Below are 13,587 nucleotides of genomic sequence, written 5' to 3' on the forward strand. Positions count from 1 at the left end.
TCTTCATATGAAAAACTGTGTTGTGAACAAATTGCTATCACAGACAGGCACATTTAAAACGGCATACGTTATTAGATAATAGCTTATGTATAATTTTATTTGTTTTCAGAGTTACAATGTTCATGAGATAATCATAGAGAGCACATTATATATTATTGTTAAACACATTTTTGCCACAAAAAGTTGACAGCATTGTTAGAAAACCCTATGTCAAGTTATGTGAAAATATTTATCACCTGTAACCATAATTTCATAAAACCAATGTACACTTTATGTAATACTATGTCAGCAATTTCCTTCTTTTTGCAAATACCTTTTGCTCTATACTTACGCATGTTTGCAGTTAGAGAAGTGCATCAAATGCTTCTTTGTGTGTGTGTTTGCAATGCACAGGAAAATAATTAGTTTACTCCTATGGTAACTGTAATTATCAACACCACTGGACCCGAGAATGGGGAATTACAAGATCTTAATTTTAGCAAATAATTGCCCTTAAATTTTTCTACCTAATGCTGAACATAATGTTAATTGGTATTTACCTCCTAATGTTTACAGAACACAGACTGTATATTTCAAAGACATAATCCTTACCAACTATATATGACTGTTATTGTAGTGTCTATTATATAAATTAAGACTCTGCTGAATTCTTGTACTGAGGAACAAATGATAGTAACTTTATTTAAATACATGCACAGTACCGTGCACTACAGAATGATGAAGTACTAATGTTTTAATGTACGAATCAATAGAAAAATAGATTTAATAAATCATTAACATTTTAAAGTCTAGATAAAAATGGGATATCATGCATTTCAAGCAAAGTTTCTTCTTTTACTTGTTTGGGTCTTTTGATGAAATCTGAGAAATTAAGTCATGCAGAGCTGAGAAGCAGCTCACTGAACAAAGAACAATGTTAAGACTGCATAAAAAGTTTTTATTGAGACTGTTTATATGCAAGACTGAAAATGTTGCTTTTCTTGGACTTCCCTTCAACATTAGACAGTGCTGTGCAAACCTCAGACAAATCCCTGTATTATGATTTCTAAGCTGTTAGGAAGTCTCTCAGAGGGCTAAAGTCTCTCAGAGGGCTAAGAAAGTAAAAACCTGAGCAACTGCCTCCCCAAAATTGATAACAAGATTCCAGACAACAGACTACAAAAGGGGAACAAATAACAGTTTATCCTTTTCTTAAGAGATTAATTTAGAACATGAGTAAACTATAGATGGCATACATTTATAAATACTAATTTATAATAAATAAAATTGAATATGTTCAGATTTCCGATATTTAGAGTATGTGTCTATGTCTTAATATTTAGAGTACGTTTCTATGTCTATCAACTTATAAAACAAATGGAAAGTAAGCATTTACCTGGAATTAATTTAATGCTTTTTCCTACCCCAGCATTTGTCTGGACATTGCCAAAGTAATGAAAAGAACTGTAAATTTTCGACAGTGAGTCTACTCCAGTGAGCTTGATTAATTATGCATTAACCCATTTCTCTGAAGCATCCTTCACTAAATCTTTGGTGGAAAATGCACTTTATTAGGCATGAGCTTTGGTTATTTGTGTGCATACGCACTATGCTATCGGTCAATATGCAGAATGATTTAAAGTTTGCCATGTTACAGAGATGTATTGCTCATTAAAATAATTCTAGTGTTGCAACAAACAACACTGATGGCTAGTTTTGCAATTATTATTATCTTCACTTTTAGCATGATCTCCTTAGCCATATGGTTTTTGCTCAAAAGTTTTGCATTGACTTCAGATCCTGCAAAAACTTACACAAGAGTAATCACGATCATTTAAACACTGCACACATTATTAAATGTTTTCAGCAGGTACAGTTACTCGCATACATAGGAGTTATCAGAATAAGAGATAAGATTTTAATGTTTAACTGAATAAAAATATTCTCAGGGTAGAAATAAATGATAAAGTAAAAGTACAGGTGAATAAGACCTGTAATAAACTTTACTCTGAAACCAGTTTAATTGTCTATTGATGTGAAGATGTTTGATTCAAGAGATACTATTGAACCTGTGACATATGATCATTGTAGTAGAAAAAACTGAAATGGAAAAGTGAGAAAATCAAATAACCCATGGCATTCTTTTCCCATATTCCATGGCAGAATTAGCCCACAGAGTAGTAAATGGTAACGCATGCAACAAAAAATATGCTGTATCACTTTATGTAAAATCTGCTTTCATCATGCAAAAATGCCTACAAAACTGTGACAATATTTTTTTTCTAGTAGCATAGTTTTACATTAGCTCAGTTATGGAGACTCTTAAACCAAAATCCATGATTTTGCAAGTAGAAGATATTCTAAAATTCTTGAAAGATTTCCAGCATAAATATTCCAAAGCCCAACAAAGCTAATTGGTTTTCTAAAAACTAAACTACATAGGCTTATTCCTTGCTGTGATTCCTTGTTCTTTTGATGATAGAAGAGAAAAGACCGGTTTTTGGAGGAGGTCCCATCAACATGGGGGCTTGGTTCTTGTGAGTAATTTTTATCTGGGGGAAGAAAGAAGAAAAACAGAATTATCCATTGAACTAGTTCAATTCCAAGCATCTAAGATGCCTGAATTATTGTTGTATGCGACTACCAAACCTCCTTCATTTCATCAAAGATGAAAGGAAAATACCTGTATTTTTTATGAATGATATTACATTGCAGTAAACCAATCTATGTGTAATCATTGCTTCCACAAATACTTTAAATTATACACTAAAGCAATATTTAAAATCATATGCAATAAAATACATGCCAATATGTGATCTTACTTTTTGAGTGTGGGATTTCTTGCTTGCTGTTAAATATTTTACATATCTACAAGATATATAAGAATTTAAAAGTTGGAAAGGACACACATACTGACAGACTAAACTGTTGCCTATTAGAATATAAACTATGTCTTTGTGTGCTTTATACACCTAATCAAGCTGTACTTTTCTTTTAACACAGGACACTGCTTAATTTAAAAATAACTATTATGAACGAAAGTCAAAAGTTAATACACAAAAAAAAGTCAAAAAAGATTAACTAGCATTCTAATTTGTTAATTAATTGTGAATATACTCGAATATTGAAGACTATTTAAAACACTTTGTAAGACTGCTGTAAAGCCACCCGTTTTGATTTCTTTCATATCAAAGTACGAATCACCTTAAATGAGACAACCTTAAAGTAGATTATGTCTGCAATTTTCTCTAATTCAAGTCTAAATTAGAGAAGACATTTTATGAATGTATGCTATGCTCAAAGCTAATTGAAAGCAATTATCAAAGTGGCATTTTGTCTGTGACTTTAAGATACATTGTAAGATAATAAATGATTCTCATTATGTAATAAAAAGGTCACATCTTGCCTTTGGGCTAGTGACGCTAAGAGTTTTTCAAAAGCAATCCGAGACATTTTCTTTAGTGAACTACGACTAATACAAGAACCATCACTTATTAAATATCAGTTGTCACCTGCATAGTACCCACATCAGAGATGGGTATTTCTTTCAAAAAAGAAACACCACCTCATTAAAAACTGGAAAAATATATCTCTTAAAGTGCATACCTGACATTTTCAAGTTAAAATGAATATCCTTCACTTGTCATTCACTAATAGTAATGAAACAAAAAATGTATGTCACGTGGAAAGGCTCATTAAAATATAGATCAGGAGATTTCTTGGGGTGGAAATTTACTTTACAATATAAGGAGACAGCAACATAAAAATCTCAACAGAATGAGTGGGTGCGTTTAACTCTATTAGAGCCTTCACTTTACTCTTCAAATGCTCATTTCCATGCCACCTTAGTTCATTAGTCTCAAATTTCATACATGACCTCTTTTTGTCAACATTCCTCATTAGTATAACATTTAACATATGGGGGTTTTTTGGACACCTAGATGAATTCCACAGGGATAATAACTCTCTCTTTCAAAGATTGGCATCAACATATTTTCTCACAAGAAGTTCTGCTTCAGGCATCACTTAGGAAACCAAATCTGTAGCTGGGGTAAATTGGCATTATTCCATTGATGTCACTTTGTATCAGCTGATGATCTGGCCCTGGAAAATCGCCTCAAGGGTTTTTGCAACTTTCACATGCTTCATAAGACATATCCTGGGGCTCAGGAATAGTGATGACATCAACCCGATCCTAAGGATCAATACATGAAGCAATCTGCAACTGCTGTGAGTGAATTTTTTGTCAGTTTTAAGGGTTCAGCTTATTGCAAGACCAGGCCATGATGTGGCAGTAGGAATGGGCTCAGAGTTTCCTTTCAGAAGTAAATCATAGTAGTTCCATCTTAAAGTGAATAAAAGAACAAGGCTCAAAAAATGGCTTTAGTATGAAGAGGTGAGGTAATGCTGAGACCCCATACAGATTGTGCATGTTGGATTGGGGTTGTTCAGTGCTGCCGAGGATGAGTGCAACTACATATTGAGAAAATGTTTATAATTTTTAATGTTCTTTTTTGGCTTGAGCCATCTGTTTTTGAGACCATGACCTCTTCAGTATGTTGCATCCTATCAGCTGAGATCAGCTAAGATGCCTGAACATGATTAAACACTCATGTGCATGGGGATGGAGTCCTATATGCATTTCTCCAAGACATATTTCCAACTATTATAAATTGGCATGATTCCAGTGGTGTAAAATGTATTTTACATTCTGAAAATACAAAAATAAAGTGTAAAAATAAAATATTTTTTTTTACTTGTACATAGTAGTGTATGTTAACACTGCATTGGTTAACAATGATAACCATTCATTCCTTGTTTTCCTACTGAAAAAAACCCAACCCACATTAAAACATCTTATCTTTGGGTGATAAAAAAATCAGAATGTTTATCATACATGCTGGACTATTGCACTACTTTGCCTGAAATAGGCTAATTTTGTCTTTCCCTAGACTTTCAGGCACTGCATTTCTGCCCTGGACTCTCACTTCTGCTTCTGTCTTCACACTGGCAGCACTGCCAGAACTGGTGCTGTGAATCTGGGTGACAAGTGACAGTACACGCTTTGAGATGGGAAGCAGCACTAAGGGTGTCAAAAAGAGAAATAATGCTGTTGGTCAAAGTAGGACTGAACACTGAAAGTGCTGTATGGCAGACTGAAATAGACAAAAGAAACCCCCAAAACCCAAACAAGATAAAAACCTTTAATTCCAAGCAACCAGATTTTAGTTCGGTAAAAAAATGATACTTATGGCTGTATATAGATCCTGTGTGCATGTACATGGAGTGTCTAAAGAGTAACTTTTACCATTCAGTTTCTCTTTCAATGTGACAAGCAACCTTATGGGGATTTTTAGTAGAAGCACAATCACAAAAGCTTTAAATAAAACATATTATTTTTTTGATTCTCATTTTTCCTAGGTGAATCTGTGATTTACAAAACACACGAAAAGAAGACATTGCTCAGAGAAAAATTCTGAAAGTTCAAACCCTATCCACACGTATTTTTAGAAACTGATGATACCCTGACAAACATATTCATGCAAATTGCTATGGAATTCTGGAAAATAATTTCTGAGATCACTTATCAGTTTAATTGAAAATATATAATATCTTACAGAAAATATGGATGACATTTAAAACCTAAATTAGAGGAGTGCCTGAAGTTCTGCTGGGGAAAAAACCCTTCTATTTGGCTTATTTGGCATACATTTATATTTAAAAATAGGCAAAATGAGGAAATAACAAAATTCTATTTAAGGGGAAACTAAATAACCATGTGAATTGCTAAGATTCCATAGATTTTTGTTGTAAGCCTGATACTCAACATTGCAGGCTAAACTTAAACTGTTGAAGCCAATGGCAAAACTCTCATTTACTCACTGGAGCAAGATTTTATTCTATGAGTTCATGATCACAGAAATTTAAAGGGCCGGTATATGTAATAAATAGGTTTAGTAGAAATATACTGCATTTGCAATTTCAAAGTCACCTTTCCAGTATTAGAAAATGTGTCCAGTGATGTATTCATGGGAAAGAGCACCAGATCTAATTAAAAAAGAGCATAATTCTTAAAAGAAGATATTTTAATTGCTCCCTATTTGTTGATAGCAAATTTTCTGATAAAGGAGACTGAATTTGTGATACTAAAGTTATTTATAAATGCATAAAACAGACATTTATTTGTTTCAGGAGCAGGTCAGAGTTTCAAAATATGCCTTGAAGCCACACTAATGCAATGCATCCGCTAAATGAAATGCACTGAAACCCAATAATTTTAGTGTGATAACTACATCTTTCAGTCAGTTTTGCTTTCATGTTCCTTTTTCTACCATATGTGCTGGTTACCTCCTTGTTCCTGACTTCACAGAATGCCTAAATATTTATTTTTAACACAGAACTTGGTACTATAAATACAGGTATTAACTACAATGTTAAATGACAATAGAAAACTGGAAACAGAGGTAATCACCTGTGTTTATAATATTTCAATTAATGTTAAAAAATATTTTAAGGACAGAGGAACAAAACTGATAGAAAAAACTTATAAAGTTGGATCTGTTAGGTTATGGTCACTTTTTTCCATGCTGTCTTCAGGGTTTGGATGTTGGTAGTTTTGAGAGTATGAGGGTTTTCCCACAGTCTAGATGTCTATATGCTGCTCCCCTTACAGGAAATGAAAGGATGCAACAACTACATATCACAGGAGTACCAAGTACCTTTATCTTCCTGAAGGTGATCAAAAGCTGCATTGGGTATCATGATATGAATAAGACCTATAGAATGTAGGCAATGCTAAACAAAATTAGCGTGTGACATGTGTTATGTGGCATTTTGGTTAAAATCTCTTCAGTTCTAGACTTAGTTGTTTTACGTACAGCGTTATGCAACACATCTTTTAAATAAATTTCTTAACAATATTATTGTGCAAAGTGCAATCAAATCTAATCAGTTTGGCATTAATTAAGCTCTAATAATATACTCTAGTCTCTCTCCTAAGTAGTATGATCCGTTTCCCCTTCACACAGGTAGATTGGAAAACATTACAGTGTCATCATAATTTTTAAACATACAGAGAAAATGACAGAGCTGCAAAATTAAAATAAATGATTAATGGCATTTTTTTCCTGTTTTGTACTAATAGGTATCACTGAGGTTTTAAATTAATAGAGCTGTCAAGCTCAGGGTTGTTACAGATCCAGTGCAGAACTAAAATGGAAATTATGCATTCCACAGACACCTAAAGATGACACTTTGGAGTATTTTAAATTTTAATTAGTGGATGCAATTGTTTTTCCCCCTTCTTCCCTAAAACCACTGCAAATTAATTGGCAATTAGTCACAACTAATTCTTTTCTTAACAATCTGGAAAGAAAGGTGCATTACATGTTAGAGTATTTGTCTGAGGTGCAGAAAGCACACATGCAGTAAATTGCTTTGTCAATTACAAAAACTACTCTTGTGAAATTACGGAAAAATATGCATAGGTAAACAAAACTAATTAACGTGCAGTGTACCTGTGAGCATGAAAAAAAAATGCTCAGCTGCAAAATAATGTGTTAGAAACTCATTAAATCATTCTGACCTTGAAACAGAAATGTATCCACATTGTTACTCAAAAGGGGGAAAAAATGCAGCATTTTAGTGTAACACCAAAAACTTCCTAGTAATTGACTTCAATTTATGGGTTAATTATGTAATAATTGTCTAATGTTCTATGAAAATCAGCCACCATATCTAGGTCCAAGTTGAGCTTTGCTCTAAAGAAGCAGACACAAAATTTTAAATTCTCCCATTATAAAACAACACGGAAAGAAGATATTTTACATAGTCTAGAATACAGCTGCAGCTTCTTCATGCAGTCTGTGGAGCCAATGGTTCTACATAAAGGCAAATCTGTGACTCTCTTTTAGTTTTCTCACCCATCTCTGCTGTATAGCATTTATTAGTAAAAACTTTTTTGTTTTGGTTTGGTTTTAGTTCTTGTTTCTCTCTGGATTTAACTACGCAGGTAGGACTTCAATGAAACCTCTGTGCTCAGGCTCATCATATCTCTGGAGATGAAAAGAAAAGCCAGAGAGAAAGCATTCATTTCAAACTTATTTTTAAGTTGCATTCAAATTATAATATTTTGAAATATTATTTTGAGTTTAATTATTAAATGGCTTATTACAAATTTTCTTATCAGTAAATAATTCAAAAATATTCTGTGTTTCAGATGTCTGTGAAACTGTGTTTCTTGTAATCCATTAGGGTCAGCTCTGACTATGGATTTTCATTTTCGTTCCTTCATTTTGGAAATGTTCTTGCACTTTCTACAGACATTTCTGTCTTTTACTTTTAATCTAATGTTAGCAGCCTGACACCTAGATATGACGCTAAGCAAGTCAGGAATAGTTGAAAGAACTGAAAATGCAGTTATTTCTAATTAAGATGGAATGTTTTTATGGATTTTTTTCAAAACAACGCTAATAATTTATGTAGCTAAATTGAAAGATGACTTTTTTTTTTTTTTAATAAAATAAAATCCTGATGGCTAAAGCTAGAAGTTTATTGAATTAACTTGAGAGTCTTTGAAGTTTCATTACTATTAATGACCTGTTTGGAGATCAGGTGAAACGATAGATATCTTTCATGTTGCTATGTTTGTCTGGGAGAGCTCTGATAGAATTTCCTCTTCAGCTAATCAGACAAGATGTTTAACATAACATTATCATCTTTCCTTTTCCTAAACACTCCTCTATAAAAACAGTGAAAAGAATACAACTTGATGCTCAGATTCTGTATCTTATTATACTAGAGCAGAGTGACTTTGCCCGACACTGCAGTCTGCATGTGTTCAACATACTGAATGATTCTGGATGACAGATTTTTAAACCCAGCCACTCACATTTTTAAGTATGCATGGAACCTACAGGAAGGCATTCCTGCTCTTGTCTAGGGATGCTAGGTACATGAGTAATAGAAAATCATAAAAGACGCTAAAAGTAGTACACAATTTATTCAGTACTCAAACTGATCACAGGAATTAAAAAATCACAGATCACAGCTTCTGGGGAGTGACTGCATTATCTATTGTATCCTACAATATTTTCTCAGAGCCCACACTGTCATTTTGGGAGAATATGGTCTTTATATGTATGAGAAGGAACAGTTGTCAGCAACTCATGCTATTTGCATGAAACTTCTTACAGTCAGAAAAGAGAATTAGCAAAGATAAACTTGTTGATTCCTTCAACAGGAAATAATTTTCCTAGCCTGCATGTGTAGTCTTCATCCTATATGTAACAGGGATTTGACACAGAACTTGTTTTCCTTAATATGCATAATGGAATAGCAAATTTTTGATCAGGTTGAATTTGATTTCTTTAAAAATAATTTGAAAAATACTCTTATTTGTATAAAAATCTGAAGCAGAAAGAAAAAAGGACTTCTGAGCTTTACCACTTGACCTTGGGCAAGGGTTGATTCAATACCTGCTGACTATGTATTTCTTTCTCACTTAGCCTCTGTAATATTTATAGGTCAGTCCCTAAAACTACTCAACTCAAAATACACTGAAGCTTCTGAGATTACCATACCAAATATAACATGTTATTTCAACTTTCTAAAGGACGGTTGGAAAAGGAGAGACAGCAGTCTTATTTCAAGAATAGCTTTCTGGCTGTAATACTGAAGAACCAAAATCCTGAGGCTCAGCTGCTCTGTCTAACTGATGTACATAATCTGTGCAATAGAACAAAGTGCAGGGGTCTTTCCCCTAGAACTAGTGAGATGATATATCAAAGCACGACAGTAGCTTCTGTCCCTGAAACAATATAGGTAGTAAACTAATTAGTGCCTTCTCTCAGTATCCTACAACGTGTCCTACCTAACAAGAGGTAGCATGTGAATGTCCCCTCTTGTCTCAGTGCATGGTAGAAGAGTGCCAGCATCTTTATATAGGTTTCATTCCATGTAAAAGCTAGGGAAAGAAATTGCCTAAGAGGAGAAAAAAAAGGAAAACTCTCATGTTTCCTAAGAAACTAAACTAATTAATTTCTTTATCTGATCATCACACCTTTGTCCATTTGAAAACTGGTCAATAATCATTTGCTTTCAAGTAATTCTGGGAGAAAACCACAGTTTTGTCTCTAAAGAAGACAAAACCTCATGATTCTTACTTTGGCTTTCTCATACTTCTTTTTCTGGAATTTGAGCTCTTGCAGGTTCAAGTAACTGGCTACATAGCTGGATACACAAAAGATTTTATTTAGATTTTATGGGTTTCTTTCAGACTCTGCTTTTGGATACACATCACTGAGATATCATCCCAATACTTACATGATCAAAACCACTTTGGCTTTCAAAGACCCCTGTGAAGCACACACTCAGAAACCAAATCTTAAACTTCTGTTGAGAGAAAAGTTAATGGCCACCTTCGTCATTGTCTCAGGAGGAATTCCTAGCTACTTTGCAGAGGACTTCAGAGAAAAAAACCTCTAGAGTAGTTAGAACTGGTGGGGAGGGAAGAGGTTGGACCATACATGTATCCCAATCTGTTTTCTACATTTTACAAAGGAAAAAACATGTACAATATTGCAAGGAGCAATTGCAAGAAATACATTAAGGTCCATAGCAAAGAAGAAAAAAAAATCATGAAAAATGAATAATACAACATAAAATAATAATTCTATATCTAATTTCATAGAGGTGCAGTAGTATAGACAAATAGTTCATGTATTTTCTTCTCAGAAGAAATAAATATATTCAACAGTATGGTTTTCTTATATAATACAAAGTATATACTCTTAACAATGGCATAGTAGAAAGGATGGGTTCCTCAGAGAATTATATACAATTTCTATCTCCTTTAAAATGGTACTTAAACTGGACAGCAGTAATTATCAGTAATAATTTACTGTTTCCTCAAGGCAGTAATTTAAATGTAAGAACTGTCTCTTTTTCCAGATTTTCCCTCAATTGTGCAGGCAGCTTCTGCTAACATTATCAATCAGATAGCAGGGATTTTGCACAGAGCAAGCAATCAAGACAAAAGAAGCACATGTTATTGCCAGCATCCTTCCATAAGTTCTCTTCTGTAATTTGGCAACTGAAAAATTACATCTTTTTCTTGAACAACTAACTGCTGAGTTCAGTACTGTTCCTCTGCGCTGAGCCATCACTGTAGAAGAGGTAAAGATAATGATATCTCTTAACTCCAAAAGGTTTCCTGGAATAAATCTCATAAAATTCCCACTGTTCTGCCTTCACACAGTGTGTGTTCACATGGTTCTCCTGTCACTGCAGCATGTAAACGCTTACTATAGAGAATTAGAGTTCAGGCACTCTCCCTGCTGTTCAGCTGTAATCCATGATGTATCTAGTAAACATGAACTATCATAACCCTTTTCTGTCATCCTTACCCATGCATTATCAGCTGCCACACCTGTTAGCACCTTACTAAAAGTGCTCCCTTTTACTTTTTTGTATAGCTTTTAATTCTACTACAGACATAAAGCTCATGAAAGTGATCCAGTATCCTGGTTTGGAGAATTACTCCCATCTGTAGTAGGATTTTTTTCCTTGTCACATTACTGTTTGGTCACACTTACAAGCTGAAAGGCTACAGCTATTCACCTACTTAAAAACACAGGTCTTCTTTATGGAAACAAAATTAGTAAAATTGTCTATTAAAACATGTCACTAAGACTAAACTCTACAATAAGGAGCTTAAATTTCTTCAACGTCTTCTCCAAATGCTCAGAGAGAGATGAAAATTGAGAGTTCTTAGAGATATACCTTTCTTGTCTTGCCTGTAAACAATTACACAAAGAACCTCCTCTGAGCAAGCTCCTCCCTATCCTATCCTAGCCTAGCCTAGCCTATCCTATCCTAATTGCTGTTTGCCTGCTCTCACTTCATATGTGTGGGCACTGAAACAAAAGACTATGTAATTTCCTTCATTTCTCCTTTAAACTGTAAGGATTTTTGAAATATTAATTCCACTGTATAATTCAATCAGCAGTCAAGACTTGAGCTTTAAATAAAACCTCCTTGATATGAACTCTCAAAAGCACAATGGAAAATCTTCCTAAATTTTTACATAATAATTAGTTACTTTATACATTTCAGCATCAAAACCAACATTGGCTTTTCCTCCGCAATACTGACAAGAAATCTTATAAAACATCATAAATAAGTGATCACATTGGATAAAGGGATGCTGGGACTGCACCCTTTGTGTCTTTTACAAATTTTTGAAATAAATGTTTTTTTATTCCATCCTAACCTTTGGGAAAAAACAGCACAATAAACTGAAAATGCAGCGAGTGTTGAACTATATAGTAACTATGTGAAAATGTTCTTAAGTAAATTGAGTTAATGCTGATGACAGTGGTTGTCTTTTAAACCAAAAGATTCTCTTTCTATCACTAAAAAAGAAGTGGAAGTAAATAAATCAGTTTATTTTTCTGTCTACTGTAATTTTTTTTACTCATTGATAAAAGGTTCCTAATCTTTTTTTCTTTTTTTTTTTGCTGAGCCTTCTTCCCAGAGATAACAGTACCCTTACCATGCAAGGAGTTTGCATCCAAGGTTCCCCATCTATCTGCATAGGCAGAGACTTGCTGGTCCTGAAGGGATATATTTCATAGTATAAGAAACAGTAAATGGACAACATTGATAAATATATTTATTAAGGAGGCATATATGTGATGGCACACAAATATAAGCCTGATTTATCCCTAAGCTTCTACGTAATCTCCAGTACAACCAAACATGCTTACAAAAGTAACCTAGTCACTTAGTAGACTCAGTTTGATTTTCAACACACAAAGCAAAAACATTGCAAACGTTCACACATCATGCAAGTAATACACTGCTCTCTCAAGGGAGAATAGTTTGTAATTTGTGAAATAAAGAATGAATTACGCAAGAACTTCAGGAATAAACCGTATTAACTGAAGAGACAAAGCAACCTCTGCTATATTTTATAACTTAGACTGACAATTCTAAAGGAAATAAATAAATTTTAGCTCTATCGTAACAATTTCTTAGAAGCATAAAATATGTTTTTGCACTTGTGTTTAACTCTAGGTTAGACAGAGTAGTCACATAACATGACAGTTATACTATATTCAGAGTCTTTACCATGTTATAAATTTAAATTGTTAGTAAAGGGGCACTGATTTTAACATAAACCTATAGCTGGTGTTCCCTGTCTAGTTTCAGATACCACATTAAGAACAGTATAGACAAATGAAAAAGAAAAGAAGAAAAAAAGGATGATCTTTTGGGGTCTTTTCCAACCTTATATTTCTGCATTATAATAGTTTCCATACAAGACTGTTAGAAATAACATAGGGTGAATAAATCTAATAATGGAAAAATGAGTCAACCGAGCACTGATACTGGTCAATGGAAATTCTGGCTCGGACATTATTTGAAAACAACCAACTGTCATCTATGGCTGTAATGTTCAATGAACTCTCACTTTATAGGTTTGGAAGGGTTCTGAATCTTTTGCGGTTGTGGTCCTGCTGATGTGGGATTAGAAAAAATATCTCTTGGTATCCAGAGAAGTTGTAATAATTCTGTGAACTTTTTTCTCTTCCTTATCTACATGAG

At 33.7% G+C, this 13,587-nt stretch overlaps 1 protein-coding gene across 1 annotated transcript in view; it reads right to left on the reverse strand.

Annotated features, from left to right (window-relative positions):
* Positions 1 to 983: 983 nt before the first annotated feature.
* DGKB (diacylglycerol kinase beta) overlaps positions 984 to 13,587 on the reverse strand; it is a 363,209-nt gene continuing 350,605 nt past the window's right edge. The window contains 2 exon segments of the mRNA XM_037387123.1: positions 984 to 2,531; positions 12,533 to 12,593. Coding sequence (XP_037243020.1) covers positions 2,424 to 2,531; positions 12,533 to 12,593 — 169 coding nt within the window. The 3' untranslated portion in view covers positions 984 to 2,423.

The sequence above is a fragment of the Falco rusticolus genome, chromosome 4, assembly GCF_015220075.1.
Source record: "Falco rusticolus isolate bFalRus1 chromosome 4, bFalRus1.pri, whole genome shotgun sequence".
Lineage (NCBI taxonomy): Eukaryota > Metazoa > Chordata > Aves > Falconiformes > Falconidae > Falco > Falco rusticolus.